This window comes from Pangasianodon hypophthalmus, chromosome 12 (assembly GCF_027358585.1).
Source record: "Pangasianodon hypophthalmus isolate fPanHyp1 chromosome 12, fPanHyp1.pri, whole genome shotgun sequence".
Taxonomy (NCBI): domain Eukaryota; kingdom Metazoa; phylum Chordata; class Actinopteri; order Siluriformes; family Pangasiidae; genus Pangasianodon; species Pangasianodon hypophthalmus.
Window position 1 is genome coordinate 23,363,144 of NC_069721.1, and position 21,725 is coordinate 23,384,868.

At 36.1% G+C, this 21,725-nt stretch overlaps 2 protein-coding genes across 3 annotated transcripts; one reads left to right on the forward strand and one right to left on the reverse strand.

Moving 5' to 3' along the window:
- The first annotated feature begins 6,120 nt into the window (after positions 1 to 6,120).
- si:dkey-219e21.2 (E3 ubiquitin-protein ligase TRIM39) lies at positions 6,121 to 16,410 on the forward strand. 2 transcript variants are annotated; one of them, XM_026914799.3, is made up of 11 exons: positions 6,121 to 6,223; positions 6,458 to 6,511; positions 6,975 to 7,117; positions 8,373 to 8,471; positions 10,387 to 10,521; positions 11,250 to 11,381; positions 11,562 to 11,690; positions 13,382 to 13,433; positions 14,626 to 14,652; positions 14,821 to 14,847; positions 14,955 to 16,410. In XM_026914799.3, exons 2-11 carry the CDS (start codon positions 6,481 to 6,483, stop codon positions 15,485 to 15,487), a joined length of 1,308 nt encoding a protein of 435 aa, XP_026770600.1. In that variant the 5' UTR covers positions 6,121 to 6,223; positions 6,458 to 6,480; the 3' UTR covers positions 15,488 to 16,410. The 2 variants fall into 2 exon arrangements, with proteins under 2 accessions (XP_026770600.1, XP_026770599.1); XM_026914798.3 differs by having other exon boundaries at positions 6,972 to 7,117; positions 14,955 to 16,405.
- A 1,520-nt stretch (positions 16,411 to 17,930) lies between these two features.
- On the reverse strand, positions 17,931 to 21,351 carry LOC113527775 (CD209 antigen-like protein E). Its single transcript, XM_026915907.3, has 6 exons — positions 21,222 to 21,351; positions 21,007 to 21,117; positions 20,131 to 20,271; positions 19,403 to 19,563; positions 18,707 to 18,831; positions 17,931 to 18,122 (listed from the first exon to the last, which is right to left on the reverse strand). Exons 1-6 carry the CDS (start codon positions 21,253 to 21,255, stop codon positions 17,990 to 17,992), a joined length of 705 nt encoding a protein of 234 aa, XP_026771708.1. The 5' UTR covers positions 21,256 to 21,351; the 3' UTR covers positions 17,931 to 17,989.
- Between the last annotated feature and the right edge of the window lie 374 nt (positions 21,352 to 21,725).

Below are 21,725 nucleotides of genomic sequence, written 5' to 3' on the forward strand. Positions count from 1 at the left end.
GTAAATTGGGAGGTTCGAAGGTAAATAACTCTGGCGGTTCAGAGGTAAATTGGGAGGTTTGGAGGTAAATAACTCTGGAGGTTCAGAGGTAAATTGGGAGGTTCGAAGGTGAATAACTCTGGAGGTTCAGAGGTAAATTGGGAGGTTTGGAGGTGAATAACTCTGGAGGTTCAGAGGTAAATTGGGAGGTTTGGAGGTGAATAACTCTGGAGGTTCAGAGGTAAATTGGGAGGTTTGGAGGTAAATAACTCTGGAGGTTCAGAGGTAAATTGGGAGGTTTGGAGGTAAATAACTCTGGAGGTTCAGAGGTAAATTGGGAGGTTCGAAGGTAAATAACTCTGGAGGTTCAGAGGTAAATTGGGAGGTTTGGAGGTGAATAACTCTGGAGGTTCAGAGGTAAATTGGGAGGTTTGGAGGTAAATAACTCTGGCGGTTCAGAGGTAAATTGGGAGGTTTGGAGGTAAATAACTCTGGAGGTTCAGAGGTAAATTGGGAGGTTCGAAGGTAAATAACTCTGGAGGTTCAGAGGTAAATTGGGAGGTTCGGAGGTGAATAACTCTGGAGGTTCAGAGGTAAATTGGGAGGTTTGGAGGTAAATAACTCTGGAGGTTCAGAGGTAAATTGGGAGGTTTGGAGGTAAATAACTCTGGAGGTTCAGAGGTAAATTGGGAGGTTTGGAGGTAAATAACTCTGGAGGTTCAGAGGTAAATTGGGAGGTTTGGAGGTAAATAACTCTGGAGGTTCAGAGGTAAATTGGGAGGTTTGGAGGTAAATAACTCTGGAGGTTCAGAGGTAAATTGGGAGGTTCGAAGGTAAATAACTCTGGAGGTTCAGAGGTAAATTGGGTATTATGTTGTATATTATGTTGTACATCTCCATGCTGGATGCAAAGGCTGCTTTCCTTAATCATGCTTTTAACCTTTGTTTTTTTTTAACCACAATTAGCTGTATTTAAATTTAAATCTTTAAAATAAATTACCAACAAGAAAAAAAACAACTTGTCGTGATGTGTAGTGCCAATGTGCGCAGAACTACACTACCCATCAGCCCCAGCACGTCACACGTCTCACTGATCACTCTCACCTGTATCTCTTTACACCTTGTTTAGCACCAATATATAAGTTCCAGTCTTTCAGCATCTCAGCGTCAAGCTTTTGTACTAGCTGTCGCTTGTTGTCACGTGTGTTTTATGATCGCTTTTAGTCTGTATGTCTCTTGCCTCGTATCCACAGCTCATGTTTATGGTTCTTGATTTCACATTTTTGGTTGTTTTGTTTGCTCTTTGCATAATAAATCATCTGCACTTGTATCTGCCTCCATCTTCTTTCCATGAGACAACTACAAGAAAATGATTAAAAAATACAAAAATATAATGAATACACATCTAAAATTATGAAATTGACATATAAAATATCTGCATAAAATATACATTAAAGCAGACATATTTAATAAATACAAGGTAAATGAGTTTGAGGGCGTTACTCGGATTTGTTCGGATTGTTTTGTTCTAACAGATTAAATCTAAACTTTTTAAAATTTTTAAATTAAATTTAAATAACAGATTTCATTTAAATGAATAAATTGTTTGCCTTTTCCATGTCGCTTGTGCCTGATTTGTGTTCTAGTTTAGTGTGAAAAATATCAGGAAGAAAGCATGTGATTATTTCAGTGATGTTACAACAATGTGTAATGTTTATTCTCTAGTTCCTCTCTAAGAAAAAATTTAACTGAATCTAAAAATTCACTTGTGTGCAAAAGTTTACATTCCACATAATTTCTGAGTGAAAGGAGGAAAACGTAGCTTTATTTTTACAATTTAGGTTGAACTGTTTGAATATTGTAAAGTTTTCGAGTCCCCCAGGATTCCCAGTGTACCTGAGAAAATAAATGCAGTTTTAAAGACAAGTCAAATAATTAAATTTTTTACTGCAGTGTAAAAAAAAAACCTCATAAATTTATAGTAACTTCCTGACAGCACAGTTGCTTTAATTAACATTTGCATCATTTTTCCTGGAGTGTTTATTTACAGTAAGAGCATACGTACTTTACCACTGGTGCAATTTTACAGGTGCTGTTATTCAAAATCTTTTGGTGCCAAATACACACCTCTTAACTTAAAACACAACAAAAATGAACAAAATTAACAAAACAATCTGATAAAAATGTATTTATAAAAGCAATCAATTTATTTCAGTTCACATAAGAACAAATATAAGGCTACTAAATTATTACACAATAAAAACAGCTGAAATGAAAAATCACACAATAAACAATTTATAAAACAAAAAACTACACAATTAAAAAAAATTATAAAATGAAAGATTACACAAAAAATGTTGAAATTAATAATTACACAAGAAATAGAGCTAAAATGAATGATTACATAAGAAAGATGATTACACAATAAAAACTTCTACATGAAAGATTACATAATACATAACTGTGAAAACGAGAGATTACACAATAAAAACAGCTCAAATTAAAGATAAATATAATAAATATAAATTTTATAATTAATGATAAAATGAACAATGAGAACAGTGACAGATTCAGTGTGCCACAGATCTGAATACCACAAGAAGCTAAAAAAAACCATAAAGGAAGCATTTATCTATTTAAAATATCACGTTAACTAGCAAATGCTAGTTACCTTTTGTAGCTAGGCTAACATTACTCAGCCTTGGTCAACTTTAGTGCCAGTTTAAACTTGTCACATTTAATCTGCTTTGCTAAAATAATTGAACCTACTTTTTTTTTTTAAATCAAAACCTAGAATGATAAATTATATATTTAAAAATTGTTAGTCAGATGAGGTTCATTTGCTGTAAATATTTTTGTCACCTTGTTTTACAGTAAAGTTTACAGTAAAATATTATTCTGGTTTGAACATCATATTTTATTTTAAGAATTACTGAAATTTTTACAGTGTGTTTTTCAGTGCCATTTATAGTATTTTTTGATGTTCAGAAACTGTGTATGATTGTATTCTTTACAGAATTTCTCGTACTGTTGTGAAAGAACCTCGAGCCGTCATGTCGCCTTGCCTTTCGCACAGAACTGTACTGCCCTGACCTTCTCAGTCTTCAGGCCTAATCTGAAGAAGACATGAAGAATGTTAAGGGAAAGCTAGTCGGAAGACGGGAAAATCAGGCTAGAGGCAGTTACAAAGACAAAGGTTATTAAAGAAAGGGACAACAGAATATTAAAGAACATCTATATCACATGTAGGAGATATTTTTTCACTATTAATATGTTTACGTAAACAATTTGACACATTTTGATATTTTCGATAATGAACAAATCATAAGTGAAACTTATGAAACTTATACTTACGCACTAAATGTGATGTTTTCTTCACTTTCTCCTGAGAGGATGCACATATGAAGGCATCCATTCTCTGTACTGCTTATCTTACACAGGGTCGTGGGAGAGGCTGGAGTCTATCCCAGGGGACTCGGGGCACAAGGCGGGGGACGCCCTGGACGGGGTGCCAACCTATTGCAGGGCATAATCACACACACACACACACACTCATTCACACACTAATGACAATTTACAGATGCCAGTCAACCTGCAATGCATGTCTTTGGACTGGGGCAGGAAACCCCAAAGCACAGGGAGAACATACAAACTCTGCGCACAAGGAGCGGAGACAGGAATCAAACCCCCAACCCTGGAGGTGCGAGACAAACCTGCTAAAGGCTTTATACAAAAGCTAAATAAAAAAAAAAACTAACCTAAACTACAGATAACCTTGAATTTATGTGAAAATAATAACTGAAGAATAAAACACTGTGTTGTGCTCTTATAGGAAAATAATCAACAACAGTGTGAAAATGAAGCAGAGTTACTGTTACCATCCCAGAGTTGATTATTTTCCAATAACAGCATGCCCTGATTTGCCAACATTTTTCTATTTATTTTTTAAAGAATGACACATTGTACTTTTACCCATTTATAGTCATGTTTAATGCCATTTCCACAAAACTGAGAAAGCACAAAGTGTAAACTCCTCTGTCCTGAAGATGTCTGAGAACATAAAGTTACAGCTTTACCTCTGACTGTTACAGAGCGCTGACACTGGAGACTCCTTCCATAAATATTAAATAAACATCTTCTTACAGAAAACATCGCCATATCAACAATTAAACACAATTTTAATCCGTTTAATGTTGAGTGTTTGCCATACAAGTCCCCTTGTAAACTGTTACCATAGAAACGATAATGTATTCAAACGAGTGTATTAATATACAGTCAGGTCCATAAGTATTTGGACAGTGACATAATTTTGGTAATTTTGCCTCTGTACACCACATCAATGAATTTGCAATGAAGCAACCAAGATGTGATTGAAGTGTAGATGTTGCCATTTTTTTACTTCACCATATCAACAATTATATGTTTGTCTTGCTCATTTTTAATCTGTTTATTATTAGGTTTAGATCACGTTGTTACCATAGAAACATATAAACGATCCATTGTGTGTTTGAGAATGGGGTGGGGTTCATGTGAATGAATAGTTCAATCTCACGACATTTTTTGTTCTGCCAGATGTCTTCAGGTGAGTCAGGGCGAGAGACACTGACACAGAGTGAGACACACAACTGTTCTACGTAATAAGCTGAAAATCTGCTGTACTTTGGCCGGGTCTGGTTTTGTACGATCTGATACAACACGTCTGAGCTTTCTGTGTAAAAAAAAACAAACAAAATGAAAAAAAAAAACCCAAGAAGATAGTAGATATTATTTTATAAAATATATATTATATGTATATGTATATATCTTCAACATGTATAAGCTGTATAAGTAATATGGGACCTTCGAATTCTCCTTTGTGTGTGTGTGTGTGTGTGTGTGTGTGTGTAGGATACACTTATTAAGGACATTTATTTTTAAATATATTGCAATAAAATACTTTCAAATGCATTATTAAGACAGATAAGAAAACTAGTGTAGTAAAAATGATCCCAGCTTACTAAATATCTAAATTTCCTGGAAATGTTTCGTGTAAGTTTCATCTAAAGAGAGAAACTAGAGCAAAGATCACACCAGCGCTACATTGCAGTTAATTGCATTCATTACTCCAGAAACCACCTTTTGGTTCATGCGATTAAAGTTTTCCTCACTTGCTTTATTCTTGTCAAGGACGTTTACAGTAAGTGGGGGAGAGCATTTTAAATGTAATCTACATGATAATAATATGATAATGGTTATTGACATCATTATAAACATTGCACACATTTTTTTTCAGTCTGGCAAGAAGGACACAGTTATTTTTACAATGTCTACAGTGTCAGATTTGCACCCAGTTCAGATGAGAAACCCTGTGGCATGAATTGAAGAGGACGTCCATGTGGCCAAATGTATTAATATAAAGGAGATTTAACTGTTTGGATTATCTACAAGCATCTCTAACGTTGTTAAACTTTGCACCAAGATGTTCAGAGCTTCCCTAAGTGTTAGTTGTGAGAATGCTGATAGTTTTGCTGAAAAGGTTTTGCTCGTTTTTATAAAGGGTGCCAATAATTCTGAAATTGGCCGTATAATGTACAGTATAGTCATGATTACATGATAATGCCAGTATGCCAATGCATATGGTTTTATGTATAGGTTTGTTTTTATATATATATATATATATATATATATATATATATATGAAAGCATGATGTATATGGTTTTATGACAAATATTAATCTGTAAATTGATTATCTTATATAATATATAATATGTAAATTATATATTTCACATTTTGAGTTATCCAAAAATTCTGTATAGGAGGATTTGCTTCACTTGATTTGTCTCTATTTATCTGGAGTCGTGTTCAGAAAAAAGTCATTTTTCTCCATTAATCATTTTATAGTCAGAAATTTTGCTTTAGTGAACTTTTTCTTTTCTTTAGCTTTAGATGAGCGCTCGGTTCTGCTGGTGCTAGACCTATTCAGAGCTGGCTTACAGTTTTTTTACAACTCCAGGTTATGGGAATGGCCACTTGGCCTTTCCTGTAAACCCATACGTTATGGTCTGCCAGCCCTGTGACACTTATGACACCTTAGATAAGTAAAGTGGGTGAAATTTTCTCAGTCATATAAACTGGGGTTATAAAACAGGTCCAGAGTTCACACAGCACTGTACGGAGACAAAAGCGTGAGACGAGAGAGATCGCTCACTCTTTCTCTCCTGCCTCCTCCTCCTGACACAGCTCCTGCCTCATCACGCAGCAAAGGTGAGTCCTGCTGGGGTTTCCATTTCTCATACTTACGCAAAAACAAAGTGAACAATATTTCATAAACAAGGAAGAGTTGATATATTATCTGATATTTAATGATGAAATTATTACAAATAGTGAATATGTATCATTTGTTTTTTTTTGTTTGTTTTTTTTTATCATATGTATAATATATGTGTAGAAGATGTATATTTTGGATTTAAATTTTTTTTTGTTGTTTATTTATTTCAGGAGAACTTGTAACATTGCACAATATGAAGGGGATTCTTAAAGACAAATCACGGCGTATGTACACGAGTTTTCTGTTATATTTATATTACACAATATCATATGTAATATGGGTTATATATTTATATGTGTATATGTATGTGTATTAATATATGTATATAAATATGTATGTATTAAGTATGTGTATTACCACTGGATAATCTCATCTCTGGATAATCTCATCTCTGGATAATCTCTGGATATAGTTAGTTCTCATTAACAGGGTGAAGAGTCGAACAATACACTGTTTAGCTGTTAGCATTAGCATCAGTGACATTCCACATATTCCTCAGTCCTGTGCATCTTGTATCTGTCTAGATTAAAAATGGATCTCCCCTTATCTAGGGGTCCTGGATAGTGTGTTTTATCTTTCCTCCCCGCAGTGGCATCCCTGATTAGTTTGCTCATCCGAATAACTCAAATACACACGCAAAATAAAATGTAATAATAATAATAATAATAATTCTGTCCATGGTAGTAGTGAATCATGTGGCCAACTTGGAGGGACAGAGCCACTCGATCGGAGCAGTGCGCTGGAATCTTCCGGAAGAAACGGTGCAGGTTCACAGCTCAGCTCCCAGCAGCCCTTTCAAGAGCAGCAAGAGCACCTCTTCACGCTCGCAGGTAAACACCAAGACCCTGTTTTCTCTTTCCACTGGTCAAGATGTGTTTCTGATCACGGGAGGCCCTCAAAGGTACTGCAGGGGGACGTAGTCTTGTAGGAGTCCGTAATGGTGCTGCATGGAGATCTGTGGTCCCAAAGGGGTCTAGAAGGGTGCTTCAGGGCGATTGAGGCCTCATAGGTGTTTGTTAAGTTAATGTAGAGGTTTCTAAAGGAACTGTGGTAACGTAAAGATCTGGAAAGGTACTTTACAGAGTATGTGGTGATCATAGATGTCCTTTAAGGCACTGCAGGAGCTCAGTGGGATTTCTAAAGGTCCCGAAGGGGGACTGAAACGATACTTCAGTAGGTCTGTCGTCCTGTTAAGATACTGCAGTGACTCAGTGGTCCCATAGTGGCTTGTATAGGTAATGCAGGTGGACTGTAGTCCTGTAGGAGTCTATTAGGGTACTTCAGGCGTTTATGGTCCCATAGGTGTCTGTTAAGGTGCTGTTGGTGTTTCTAAATGTACTGCAGGGGGACTGTGGTAACCTAGGGATCTTGAAAGTAATTTTATAGGGTATGTGGTCTCATGGAGGTACTTTGATGTAATGCAGGAGATGATTGGCCTCATAGGGGTCTGTTATGGTACTACAGAAGATACATGGTGCCCTAGACATTCAGAAAGTTACTGCATGGGGACTGTGTTCCCAAAGGGGTCAGTAAATGCACTGCAGGGTCTCACTGGAGACACTTGTAAAGGTACTGCACAAGGTCTGTGGTTCTGTATGGGGTTCTGTAGTGGGACTGTGGCACCCTGTAGATCTGGAAATATACTTCAGGAGCTCCACAGAAGTCCCAAAGGAGGTTTGTGGTCCCAGGGGCTTGTTATAGTACCGCAGTGGGTTGATGGTTCTGTAAGCGCTGGTAAAGGTCTTGTTCAGATCTATAAAAAGTATTGCACGGAGTCTGTGATCTCTGGTTTAGAATGAGTTAGATCAGATATAATGTATATGTGGAAACAAAAAACAGATTTTAAAATTAAAAACAAAATTAAGAGCATGTTGTGTAGTAGTGAGTGACTCTGCTTTAGTAACAAGATAGATAAAGGATGTCTACTAATGCATATAAAATCATACATATATATGTGATGTAATGTCAATATATCTGGCTTTGTTTATTATATCCCTGAAGTTAATATATTTCCTTGCAAGAATTAAATATTAAATATATATATTAACGGCTTCTCTTTCACGTCTGTGTCTGCATTCCCTGTAGCAGAGACATCATCAGCAGAGCCTGAAAGACCTCCGCAGCCTGCAGGAGTGCATCAACTTTCTCAACAACTGGAAGTTACAGGTGGCACAAGTCTGTAAGGTGAGACAGAAAAAGAAACCCTGGGGAATAACTTTCTTTTTCTTTTCTCTGGTAGTTATAATTCCAGGAAATATTACAGTACAGACTTGGAGCCTGAGGTGATGTAAAGCAATAAACAGATAAATATACATGATTTGTGCTGATCTTGCATCACTGGGGTTTTCCCTTCACTCACTTCCTTATTTCCTTATTTCACTGATTGAGCTGGTGCCACAAGGGTATGGCTCCAACAGGAGCTCCCTAAATGACAGCTCTAAGATCATACATGTCCATAAAGGTTACCTAGGAACATTAGTCAGAGACTAAAACCTTACAAAATAGACTAAAAACATACAAAGCTTTGCATTCCTCATGGCTTCTGGCTGAGAAAAACAAAAATGCTCAGAGGACATAAAACAGGCAGTTACTGTATAATGGAAAAAGTCATTAATGAATATTTATATAACATTTAGAAAGGAAAAATCTAAAACTTTAATTTTTTGATAATAAAGAAACATCCCCGAAACCAAAGCACACTAAATTTCCTGTTGCTATAAATGATAAATATCTTCGTCTTCTTCATTTTGTTCTTCATTTACGCTCTATATTTACACTAATGCTGGATTATAATCTACTGTATGTCAGTAGTTATGAGTATTTTAATTTTCTATTTAGGTTGAATCATTAGGTAGAGGACATATTTGGGAGGTATAATGTATCTCTCGAGAATTTTTAGGTATATCAATATAATAGAAATTTATTATGGGGTAACTTTTGACAGCTGGATAACAATCATCGATATTTGGCCATTAATACTGTAATAAATCCAATACAGGGTTTTAATTTGCTTCGTATTGTTTCGGTTTCTTGTTTCCTCAGTGACAGTAAGGTGTTTAAATCGTACCACACCACAGCGCTTTTGAATTCTCGATTCTGATTGGTCAGGAGTAATATGATACTGTTTCTATAGTAACAGCTCACTCACAGGGACTTAGTCTGATAATAAACAAATGTAAAAAAAAAAAAAAATGTGCTGTTATTTAATAAAGACAAACATTTAATCACTGATATAGTGAAGTTTTCTCTAAGGAGATGTTTATTGGAAGGAGTCTCCAATTTCAGGTGATTACAAAGCTGTACGTTTTAATTTTCCACCACAGGAAAGACAGAGTTGCTGCTATAACAGTTGTTTTGCGGATGTTCCACAACATATAATTATAAATGGATAAAAAACATGACATTTTTGTCTTTCTTAAATAAAATTTGAAGTGAGTAATAATTGGCAAGTTGCTTTGATTGATAGAAAGAGAAATAAAACACTGTGGGATGTGTTGTTATTGGAAAATAATGAACACTGGGGTCATAAGAGCCTGGTGCTATCGTTGATTATTTTCCTATAACAGCGTGTCCTGTACTATGTTAAATTTGAAACCTGAAATATTTACTACGAACTGTTAATATCTGTAAAATACTCTGAACACTAATAACAGTACGTGTAAATAAAATTCCTGATAAAGCTGAGCTAGACTGTAAGGCATTTCTATAATATTTGTCATTATTTTAATAATGCAGTTGTAAGATTAAATCAGTTTCATTATGAGAGTGTATAATTTATTGCTTGCGTGCAATCTAGCACCTGCACTGTTTATTGGGGCCTGATAAACTGTCTCGGTGGAGACACTTTGCACTGATTTATGACCAGGTGGTTGTATAAAATGCTGATTATGAAAAGAGGTTATCTCTTTAGATTAAACCTATGTAATTCTGTAAATCCTGAATACTTGACAGTTCACGCACATTTTAGACAGATATGTGGGAAAACAGAGAAAAGAGAGAGAGAGAGAGAGAGAGAGATGGTGAGGTTAGACCGTCACATTCCCAGAAAATGAAGCAATAACAACATAATAATGTACAGATATGTGTGTTGTGACTGCAGAAGGGAAGTGACGGTGGAGAGGAATGTGCTTCATGTTCGTCAGATCGTCAGGAAGACCCTCGGACCGAGCGCAGTCTGGAGGAGAGCCGCAAACTCATCCTGCAGTGGGCTGATGAACTCAAGAGCGTCGACCAGGTCAGACCAAGTGCTGAAGGCTAAAGTCTAAAATCTATCAACAGTTTGATTATTAACCTATTATTAATAAATTAATAATTATTAATAGACTGTTATTACTATTATCTGGAAAGTCTGGAAAGTCTATAAATCTCTACAGGGTTCATGCTGTGTTCGTTTCAAACATGGTACACTGAAAAACTGTAATCCTTTCTTTAAAAAAAAAAACACTAAACTTACAGTTCTGTCATCTTTCCTTTTGTATGCTTTGTAGTTTGATTGAGCAATGTGGCTTAGTACGTCTATTTTTTTCTTTTTTACGTTTCTTCTTCAAATGCATATTGAAGAAAAAAAAATTAAAGACAGAGGAAATAATCCACCTCGTTCGAGTTCCTTACACCACGATTGCATTGTATGCAAGTATAATGAAATAACAATTTCTTATCTCATTTGATGAAAAAATAAGGGCAATCAGGGCAAATGGAGAGCAAATCTTTTGCTCTGTGTGATCACCTGACATGACTGTCACTGATTGGCTGCATTAATTTATTTACAGTCTGGGTTAGAAAGAAATCAGCCCCAGCCTCGTTTCTCACGTCTTCATACCATTCTGTGTGTTTTTCGTACGAACGTTAGTGGTGCTGTTGCGCTTCATTTCACAGAAAGTCCAAAATACTCTGACAGTTCTTAAACGCAAATAATGCTGATGCTGATGTCAAAGAATGAAACCTTATCCTGATGTCTTTTAGGTATCTAAAGAGAGCCCGTGGCTGCAGGAGAGGTTCAAGCACAGTGAGAAAGAGCAGAAGAAGGAGGAGCATGGAGAAGTGGTGCAGCAGAGGGTCATGGAGTGGGCCAAAGAGCTGCAGAGTGTCTCAGAGGTGAGCGAGAATAAAGATGACCTAAAAAAACACCCTTAACCTGTAGACTGAGTTACTCAACATTTAATCAATAAACTCCTCTCCATTGCACTTGGCAGCTTTACAAAACGCCGTAACAAGGCTGTTATTTCTTTAAGCTGGCGATAGTCCAACTCTTTATCGGCTTCTTCTTGCACTCAGAGCTGCGGCATGCTGGGAGATGAGCTGGCGCAGATGCTTCGTCTGCTCGGTCTGAGGAAGAAGAGGCTCGTTTCTTTGATGCCGCTGCTCGAGTTCATCACCTGGTCCTTACTGAAGGATGACAGCAAGGTCAGATAACGAGTGTCCTCTTCTTTATTTACAGTCAGTTACAGTATGAAGTTATCAAACTAACCAACTAACTAATACTAGTTTATTTTAATGTTTTAAAACAAGTTAGGGAAATGCAAAGGAGCTTTTTAAACAATTTGCACATGAATGCAAATGTTTGTGCTCCCTTTGAAGAAAATGAAACTTCACCACAATTGGTATATTCTTAGCAACAAATATAGTTGAATTCATCCAATATTTCCTATTATAAGATTAATAATAATTAATCAACAATAAATAAATTAATAAATAAATCAAATATAAGATTACTAAACACATTTCTAGACATTTTTGCTCATTTGAAGCATGAAATAGTATTGACACACAACTTTTTCTAATTTTAAGCGTTTATTTCTTACAAGAAGTAAGAATAAGAAAATTTAAAGCTTGAAAAAACTTTTAAAAGATCTAAAAACAAGAGGAATATGTAAACATTTTTAGGAATATATAAAAAATATGAGGAATAATCTCATATTTGATTTATAATAAAAGAAATATTAGATAAATGCCCTCATATTCAAGATATTTTCACTTGCTAACATCATTTTTTTTTCAATGTATCAACATATTAATAATGTAAAAAAAAACAAAGAGATAAAAAATGATATCTGTTTAAAAGTTTACTTTCTCAGATAAAATAAGATCATTTAAATAAAATAAATAAATAAATAACAAATAAACAATTTAATGATTAATAACTTATATTTTAATAATCAGTAATTAATAAATAAATCATTTAATACCTAATTTTATTTATTTAAATGATTTAAATAAAAGTTAGTCTGTTAATATGTACAATCTTAGAAAAAAAAAGGTTCTTCATGGGTTCTTAGCTTTTAAAAAAGAGTTCTGTTTAGAGCCATTTCTCATTTGAACAACAAAAGTATCCTTAAGGATTGGAATATTAATAAATCATTTATAATTAAATTTTTTATTTATTAAATAAAGAATGAACAAATAAACAATTTAATAATTTATCATTAATAATTCAATAAATAATAGATCATTTAATTTAACTTAACAATTTAAATAAAAAGTAAGCAGTTAATACATAAATAAAATAAAAAAAAGTTTTTTTTAAACAGTGTGTATATTATTTCTTACTTTTTTATTTTATTTTACTTGTTTTATTATAGGATACACTTAATTTTTTCTTTTTTTTTTTACCTTTTTTTGGATTATTTTTATAGATAACTTGTAGAATGGAGGTGCGTTTTCCTTGTCTTCCACCCAGAACCCAGAGAACTGTATATTGTTATACACTATGGGCTTTGTGTAATCGTATAACCTGAATGGCTGTTTGCAGAGGGGGAAGTTGAGTGAAATTTATTTGAGATTTATGACAGACATGTTTGCCAGGTTTTATGTATGATAAGAATAAGATAAGCTTGCTCCTGATTACTAGGAAAGAGCGGTTGAAGTTCAGTGCTGAGTCTTTCTGATTCAGGCTGAATAAGAGTTTTATACGAGACCGACCATTTGACCTCTGTGATGCATGATATAAGATAATCGATAGTATATATACGATCTGTTAATCACGCAGATCATTTATAACTATGGAACAGTAACTGAAGGGTGTAATAAAAAAATGGTCAGGCAGGTTAGCAGAGGAAAAGTTTCTTATGTGCTCTTGTGTTCTTTCTTTAATGCAGGACGTGGTTTCTCAGCTGTGGCTTTCGGCCAAGCAGCGCTCCTGGGCAGCAGGTGAGAAAACACAAGACTCTCATATTAACTATGATGATTTATCATTAAAAGGAATACTTCTGCATTCTTTCGTTTAATTTTCTATCAAACACGTAATAATGTGTGTATACGGAATTACCACAGATGAACGTTCTCTCTGTACTGAGAAAACTCTTTCACGCCAAAATCAGGACCTGAAAGTCCAGGGGCAGTTGTTTTAATTCAGTCAATAAACGTCTCTTTCTGTTGTAACATTTAAAGAATTCCAGTTTTTACACTTTCCTGAAGATTTTGCGATATTCACGCGACCCAAAATTAACCACGATAGTTTAATACTAGCAATTTTCATTTATGAAAGAACAAGTCATACACATCATTTGCTTTTTTCTCTCCCTTGATGATAATAAAACCAAAAAAAACAACCCACTACTTGTCCTGAAGATGTCAGAAAACGTAAACTTACAGCTTTACCTCTGACTGTTACAAAGTGCTGACACTGGAGACTCCTTCCAGAAGTAATAAAACATCTCTTCACAGAAAATCTCACCGTATCAATGATTACACACGTTCTTTAATCCGTTTATGTGGGCTGTTACTATAGAAACGATGTTTGTGATTTGCAGCTGCACTACTGTCAGAGCTGCTGTTATGGAAAATTAATCAACACCTTCTGACCAATCAGAACCCAGAATTCAACAGCACTGTGTTGTAAATTATTTGAAAGTATCATTTACAAATACAACTGGCTCAAAAATACATGAAAGTGCTCTAGAAAAATGTTGATTCACCTGAACGTTTGGATCTGATTGATGGAGTTTAACCACTGTTCTTGGACTTTCATTATAACCACTTCACAACACTCTAGCAACTGTCTGAGATCACACAGCAACCACCTAGCAACACCATAGCAACCACCTGGGATTCCATAGAAACTATCTAGTACCACTTAGCAACCACATTAGAAACCAACTATCAGGCAGCTAACAAAACCTTAGTAACACCTCACATACGATTGCAACCACCTGTCAACACACTAGCAGCCACATGGAACACTTTAGCAACCAGCTAGCAGCACTTTAGCAACCCCTTAGCCACACTGGGGGATTAGTGAAAGTTTTACGCTTCAGATATATGGTTTTTGTTTCAAAAACTGTTGAAACCGAAGTTGCCTCAACCCTTTCTGACTTTCTGTTTCTTTTTTTTTCTGAAACAGGCACACAACAATACATCCCCAACTCCGGTAAGTGTCCATACGCAGCACCAGATATTGTAAATAGTTATGTATCTTAAGAATAATCAGAAAGAGTTATGATTTGAATCTCTGCTATGATTTGCATATCTGCTGTGTGTGTGTGTGTGTGTGTGTGTACGTTCATCTGAGTAATCTTTTGTGTTTTGTATTCTCTAGTGTGGAGTTGGATCACCAGCGCATCAGGTACGCTTCTGCCAATAATATCTGAAAAGAGTTTGAAAATTAATTATAATTTCTTGACATAATTTAAACCAGATACTAACTTCCACTCTCTTCTCTACGTGCCCCAGTTGAAGTTACCCTCGACCCGCTGACAGCCCACCCCTGGCTGCTGCTCTCTGATGATCAGAAGAAGGTTCAGGAGGGTCTGGAAGAAGCCGACCGGCCGTACAGCCCGCAGCGCTTCGACAGCTGGCCGTGCGTCCTGGGCTGGATGGGCTACACGAGAGGCCGCAGCTACTGGGAAGTGGATTTAGCAAACAACGGCTACTGGAGAGTCGGAGTCACCACCGCGGCCTCTAAGAGACACGGCCGCTTCCCCATGAAGCCTTCGAAGGGTTACTGGACACTGTGGAAGAGCACACGACAATTCTACGCCTGCACAGAGCCCGAGACGCCACTGCCTCTCACGCTGGTGCCCAGGAAGATGGGAATATACATCGACTACGAGGAGGGCCAGATCTCTTTCTACAACGTGGAGAACAAATCGCACATCTACACCTTCACGGGGCATTTCCGCGGGAAGCTCTACCCGCTCTTCGCCCCACTGGACGGGAGGACTGTCATGACGGTATCCTGTCCTGTAGACAACAGCGCTGAGTAAATTATTTTCCTTGTACCGAACACTGAACACTTTATTGGCCTGTGCCTAATTCAGCATAGATTTCAATGTAGTAGCATTATTTAATATTTTTTATGTCTGTTTGTCTTAAGATATTGTATATGCATGCACTATACTTTCTGACTTTCTGTCTATGTTCATTTATTAACGTGATTGCTGCTAGACTGCACTTTATTTTATAATTATTATGCCTTCATGTGGTAAATTGAACATTGTTGCACCAGGGTGAGCATATCTACGAAAATATTTTTAAAAAATCATATTTTTCATATTGAGGACATCATTGTAAACAGACGAGAACTGATAGTAACACATGGAGGTTTGTTGTATTAGAAATCTGTTTGCTTTATTATCAATTAATAGCATTTTAATGCATATTGTGAATGTATTTTTGTCAATATATTTATTTAATTGATTAATGAAGTCAGAATAAGGCATGTAATAAGATTTATACATGTAAAAACATCTTTCAGACTACACAAATTTAATAAAATTACTTTTTTTAAGAAAGACAAAAGAGAAACTACCTTCACTTCTTCACTTCTCACTTCTTTTAAAGTGGATGTAAAGTTTAATCTAACACCTAATATGGTGTTTTAGACACTGAATTGATTTCATTATTATGATTATGATTTCATTATTTCATTATTACTCAGACAATTGAAAAAAAAAAACAGAAGCCAATATTTTAGCACATGGCTTTAGCCTGACTGGTACTGGTTTTAAAAAACAAAGAAAAAAAAAAAAAAAGACACACTCACATAGATCCTAAGATACATTATTCACGTTAGTACATGTGAAAACCTGTCTAAACTCACTAAGCAACTATATCAATGTGATAATCATCAAAACTTACTAATGCTTACAGCCAACTCCAGAATTATTGGCACCCTTCATTTGAATAGGCAAAAAAAGAAGTCCTTCTTGAGAGCAAGACACAAAATGGAGCTCCTTATCTTCATCACATCGCACTGGAACCACAACTGGAATCGTTTGCTGTAGTCATATGAGAACAAAGGTGAACAAACGTTTTGGCCATGAACACGATCATCACGTTTGTTGAAAAAATGGATTACATATCAGGAAAAGCTTCCAGGAGTACTACATGGAGGTGGATCATTGATGCTTTGGGCCTGTTTCGTGGCTTGTTCCAGGATATTTTAGCCCAAAAAACATTGTTGCATCTATCAGGAAGTTAAGAGTTGATGTTATATGGAACTTTTAACAAGATAATGAGTCCAAACACGCATCCAAATCGACAGAGAAATGGTTGTGGGACATAAAATCAATGTTTTATCATGACAAACACAATCCAAGACAATATCTGAGAGTTTGTCCGAGAATGTCACCAAGACTAAGGAGATGATTATTGACTACGGGAAGAAGCAGGTGAGGAACTACAACCCCTGTTGATCAATGGGGCCATAGTCAAGAGGGTGAGCAGCTTCAAATACCTTGGGGTTCATCTCATAGAAGACCTCTCAGGCACTACACACAAAAAGCTTAGCGACAAGAGCGCACCAGCGTCTCTACCATCTACGATGTCTGGCCAGGTTCAGGGTCTCTCACAGGGTGCTGAAGGCTTTCTACACTGGGGCTGTGGAGCATCTTCTCACAGCAAGCATCACCACCTGGTTCGGAGGAACCAGGGCACAGGACCGGAATGTACTGTCCAGAGTGGTGAGGGCAGCGGAGAAGACCATCAGGACTTCTCTCTCCTGCATCACATACATCTACAACCAGCGACGCAAGACCAGTCCCAGGAGAATCATAAAAGATCTTCACCACCCCGGAAACAGTATCTTCTCAGTGCTCCCATCAGGGAAGCATTACAGGATCCTGAGGACCAACAGAGAGAGGCTCAGAAGGAGTTTCTACGCTCACGCAATCCATCTACTGAATGAGGACACTTGAGAAGTTTGCATATTACTCTACCTCACACACAGACACACACACACACACAAACAGTTGCACTATGGACAAACGAAAACTCTTGCACTCTTGCACTCTGAGACAATTTTTTGCACACTACATTCCTCTAAAAGCTGCAGAACATATTTTACATATAATGTCTATATTTGTCTACTAGATTCTATTCTATTTTATTTTTCCATTTTATTCATTATATTCTGCTTTTATTATATTCTGTTTTATTGTGTATCACTGTTGCACTGTGGGACGAGGCACTAAGGAAAAACATTTCACTACATTAATACATCACATGTATGTAATATGTATGTGACAAATAAAGAATCTTGAACCTTGACAAGTGTCTCCATCATTGCTTGACATCAGTGCTGTTCTTCTCTCCAGGGGAGGTTTCACCAAATATTAATTATGGAATGACAAAGGCTTTGAAACCCAGGAACACATTTTGGTAAAATATTCTGTTCAGGATATTTATATATTAATATTTACCACATATTTATATGGTCTAAACATTTTCTTGAGGGTGCCAATAATTTTGGAGCTGATTGAAAAGCTTTAAATCTCTGGCAGCTCCATGGATTTCTCACACAGCCAGGGCCCATGGGACTTGCAGTCAGACGCAAACACACTTCCTTCCCCTCTCAGATCTGCGCAGTCTCTGTGCTCGGAGTCCCACTGCACCTTTATGCTAAACACACCCACACACACACACACACACACACACACACCCAGCATGTGTTAGGAATAAGGAAATTGAGCATATATAAGGAATAACTCACAACAGGTATACAGTTGCATTTAATATTGTAGATTATTCACAAAACAAGTTCGTTCCTGTTCTCACTTACGTTATAGCAGCTATAAACAGTCGTTCCCTCACCAGCCTCTCTTTTTTCTCTCTCTCTCTCGAAGTTAATACGACCTTCCCGTGGCTGAAAACTTACTGCTTGTTACTGACACTGGAGACTCCTTCCATAAATGCTAAATATGTTTGCTAAATAACTACACCTTTCCTTAATCTGTTTATTATTCTGCTGAGATTATGTAGATCATCTGTCACAAGTCCCTGTGTGAGTCGTTACTATAAATAAAGTATTAGAACAAGACTATTAATTTAATCTGTGATTTATCCACTACAACGCTGTGGTATAACCCATATAAGGAACTATACTGCTTTTAGACTTATAATTGGAAAAAATATGACATTAGTAACCTAATCTCAGAAAAATGTCAAATGACTAAACGTTGGATATTTAATTAAAAGATACTTACAATCTGTTGTTTTGTAACAGTGTTCCATCCTGCCACGTCCACACACCTTCCACCTGTGCGTCAGTGAGGCCGAGCCAGAGAAACGGCGTCTCTGAAAACCTGCTCACCTCGCTGAGGATAAACTCCTGTAATATCAAGACCTGCTCTCATTTTTTACAGAAAAACTTTTGAATAGTTTAGAAATTAGTTAGAATAGTTTAGAAGTCATTTTGTGCATGTATGGTTTATTGTTATTTACTAATAATTAAGCTAGTAGAAGAGCTTTCTGAATCAACAGGAAACATGATTGACAGGTGAATTGACCACTGAGATGCCTCCCTGTCCTGATTGGTTGGATGATGATGATGATGGTCCACATCATGAGTTTTGTATTCGATTTACAGAGCATTTACAGAGGACGCCACAGAGACCAGAGTTTCTTATCTATGCAGATACTTTACTGAGGAAAACTTTACAAAATATAAATATTACATAAAAAAATATGGCTAAAAAATCACTTAATTCTGGCATCTTTATTCTATATTTTGTTTTGCCAGTTCTGTTACATGCAGTAAAAAACACTTCGGCCTCAAATATGGTCCATATGTCTAATGTCTAACTAAAGAGTCCTACCTAATTCATCCTCCTTTCCTCTCGCTCTGTTGTTTCTTCTGATCTCTAACACAAATGCTGATCAGCCTGTTGATCCATTCTTACCATCTCAGCTTCCTGCTGAATGATGGCGAGGCTGGCGTTGTGCTCAGCACAGTATTCCACACTCTCAGCCCACTTAAGGTCTTTCTCCAGTCCTGCTGAGATGAAGTAGCAGTGACCCATAAACCTGTGCCATCTCTTCGGGCAAAGCTGGCATCGAGAGTCTACATGCCCCAGAGAAAAGAAAAGAGACTATCTAAGGCTGTGTGAGCAAATGAGATGGTCTGTCATTATAAACTGTAAACTGACCCTGCTAAACAAGAACTGTTAAAGTGGTAGGAAATAATAATTAAAAAAAAAAAAAGTAAATATAGCAACTAAAGCTGAGGATTCAAAAAAGGCTTCACTATGTATTAATGATGTGGGTGCCAATAATTTTGAAACAGAAGACAAATAGTGTTAAAATAAAACTATACGGCTCAAAAGATCATTCACAGTCATTTTTTGTTAAAGTCTAGATCAATAAACAGATGACTGAGTGTGTATTAATGATATATTGTCAAATATTTTATAATATTCATATTGCTGTGTTTTTTTATATACAGTAACAAACATTTTATTATATATTTCACATATAATATGGTTCAGATGGGTGAATACACAAAGCAGAACAGATACCGATTATGTATATGATGTATTTTTGGGTTCTGTTGTGTATTGCACATTCACCGTGTGTGAGATACATGGCACAGCATTATTTTTACATTAAAATGAAAACCGGACATTTGTACCTGTAGTGATGTTGTGCAGGAGTGTTGTGAGTCTCTGGATTTCTGCATGAAGCTGTAATTTCTCTCTGTCTCTGCTCTGGTCACTCACACAAACTAGGTTCGCTTTGAGTTCTCCAGATTCTCCAGCACTTACCCTCAGCACTGCATAAAAGAGAAAGAAAGAAAGAAAAAAAGAAAGAAAGAAAGAAAACGTTATTATATAGCTGCACCTACAGAAGAACAGACACTCCATAGTTCTGGAGAAAACATTCCTCTATTTTATATTTTATCTAAAAGAAAATAAGTAAGAGGTTTAAAATGAAATCCAAAACAATAAGGCAACATCCAAAATTGAAAATTATTATAAAAAAGTTATAAACGTATAAAGTAATATTTATAGCACATTCAGAAAGGAATAATATCATTTAGATTTTTTTTTTTTTAATTGAATTGTTTTGTTTGTAATAATGAAGGAAACTCTGTGAAACCAAACACACTAAATTGTTTGCTGATTAAAATATTTTGTCTTTTTCACTTTGCTCTAAAGTCGTGCAGACGTTCGCACTACGATTTCAATTATTTCAGCTCAACTGTAAGGATAAAGAGGTAAAATAATATTTTAGTATGTGCTACTTCACCATTTCTTTTTGTGTTACTTGTGCTAATGAAGGAACATTTGTGAATCTGAACACACTAAATATTTTGTTGGTAAAAATAAATATATTCTGTGTAAGGCCTGCAAACCTTTGCATTCAGCTCTATATATTATATTAATTAGACATTTCATTAAAACTCAACACAGCATTATCCAGACTCTGTATCAGTCTTTGTGAACAAGAGCCAAGATTTATGTATAGAGATAAGATAAGATAAGATGCAGTTTTATATCAGACTTACAAAAGTTGGCACTTGTGATCAAAAGTCCTTTAATTACCATGATGGTGATAAAGAGAAGAACCAAGCGCATCCACAGCCTGACAGATCCTTTATCAAGCTTATATTCCATATCTGCAATCATAAACATTTGTATTCTCCAATAAACTCTCTCTCTTTCTCTCTCTCTCAAAAAAAAAAATATATATGTGTGTATATGTGTATATGAGAGGACGTACCTGGATGCTCTGGAGTGCTATGAGGAACGTCCATCACTCTGTGTAGCAACTTTTATTTTATATTATGATTAATCTTTCTTTCATGATATAAAAAAACACAATTCGCTCAGTTGTTAAAAAGTCCTGTAGTCTGAATTCTTCTTCCTCACTTACAGTTTCAGCAACACTTCTTTTTCAGGGAGGGGTGAAAAGTCTATATTTTCTACTCCTACGTCAACTGTGACAAGAAACTGTGAAAACAGTGCACAAGAAGCTTCCAATCTTCTGTGAAATGGTAAACCGTCACCCGCTTTTTGGTTCTTATGTACATCGCTCATCATGACTTCCTCCTTCAGAGAGTTCTGCAGCAGCCTGGATGACTTTACCAACCTGCCAGATACACCACAGGAGTCAGGGAACAACGCCCAGGATGTAACACAATGATGCTGTATCTGTATGTGTATCTAATTTGTGCTCCAAGTATCTATATCTGTATCTGTACTCGGATGTGAATCAGAAGTGGGC

What these genes read in the sequence shown, in the direction of transcription:
- LOC113527775 (XM_026915907.3), bottom strand. Translation starts at nt 21,255, where the DNA reads ATGGACGTTCCTCATAGCACTCCAGAGCATCCAG. An exon ending in TAGCACTCCAGAGCATCCAG is followed by an intron (nt 21,118 to 21,221) that starts GTACGTCCTCTC and finishes TTATGATTGCAG; the next exon opens with ATATGGAATATAAGCTTGAT. An exon ending in CTGTTACAAAACAACAGATT is followed by an intron (nt 18,123 to 18,706) that starts GTAAGTATCTTT and finishes GGGTGTGTTTAG; the next exon opens with CATAAAGGTGCAGTGGGACT.
- si:dkey-219e21.2 (XM_026914798.3), top strand. Translation starts at nt 6,481, where the DNA reads ATGAAGGGGATTCTTAAAGACAAATCACGGC. An exon ending in GCACCTCTTCACGCTCGCAG is followed by an intron (nt 7,118 to 8,372) that starts GTAAACACCAAG and finishes CATTCCCTGTAG; the next exon opens with CAGAGACATCATCAGCAGAG. An exon ending in AACTCAAGAGCGTCGACCAG is followed by an intron (nt 10,522 to 11,249) that starts GTCAGACCAAGT and finishes GATGTCTTTTAG; the next exon opens with GTATCTAAAGAGAGCCCGTG.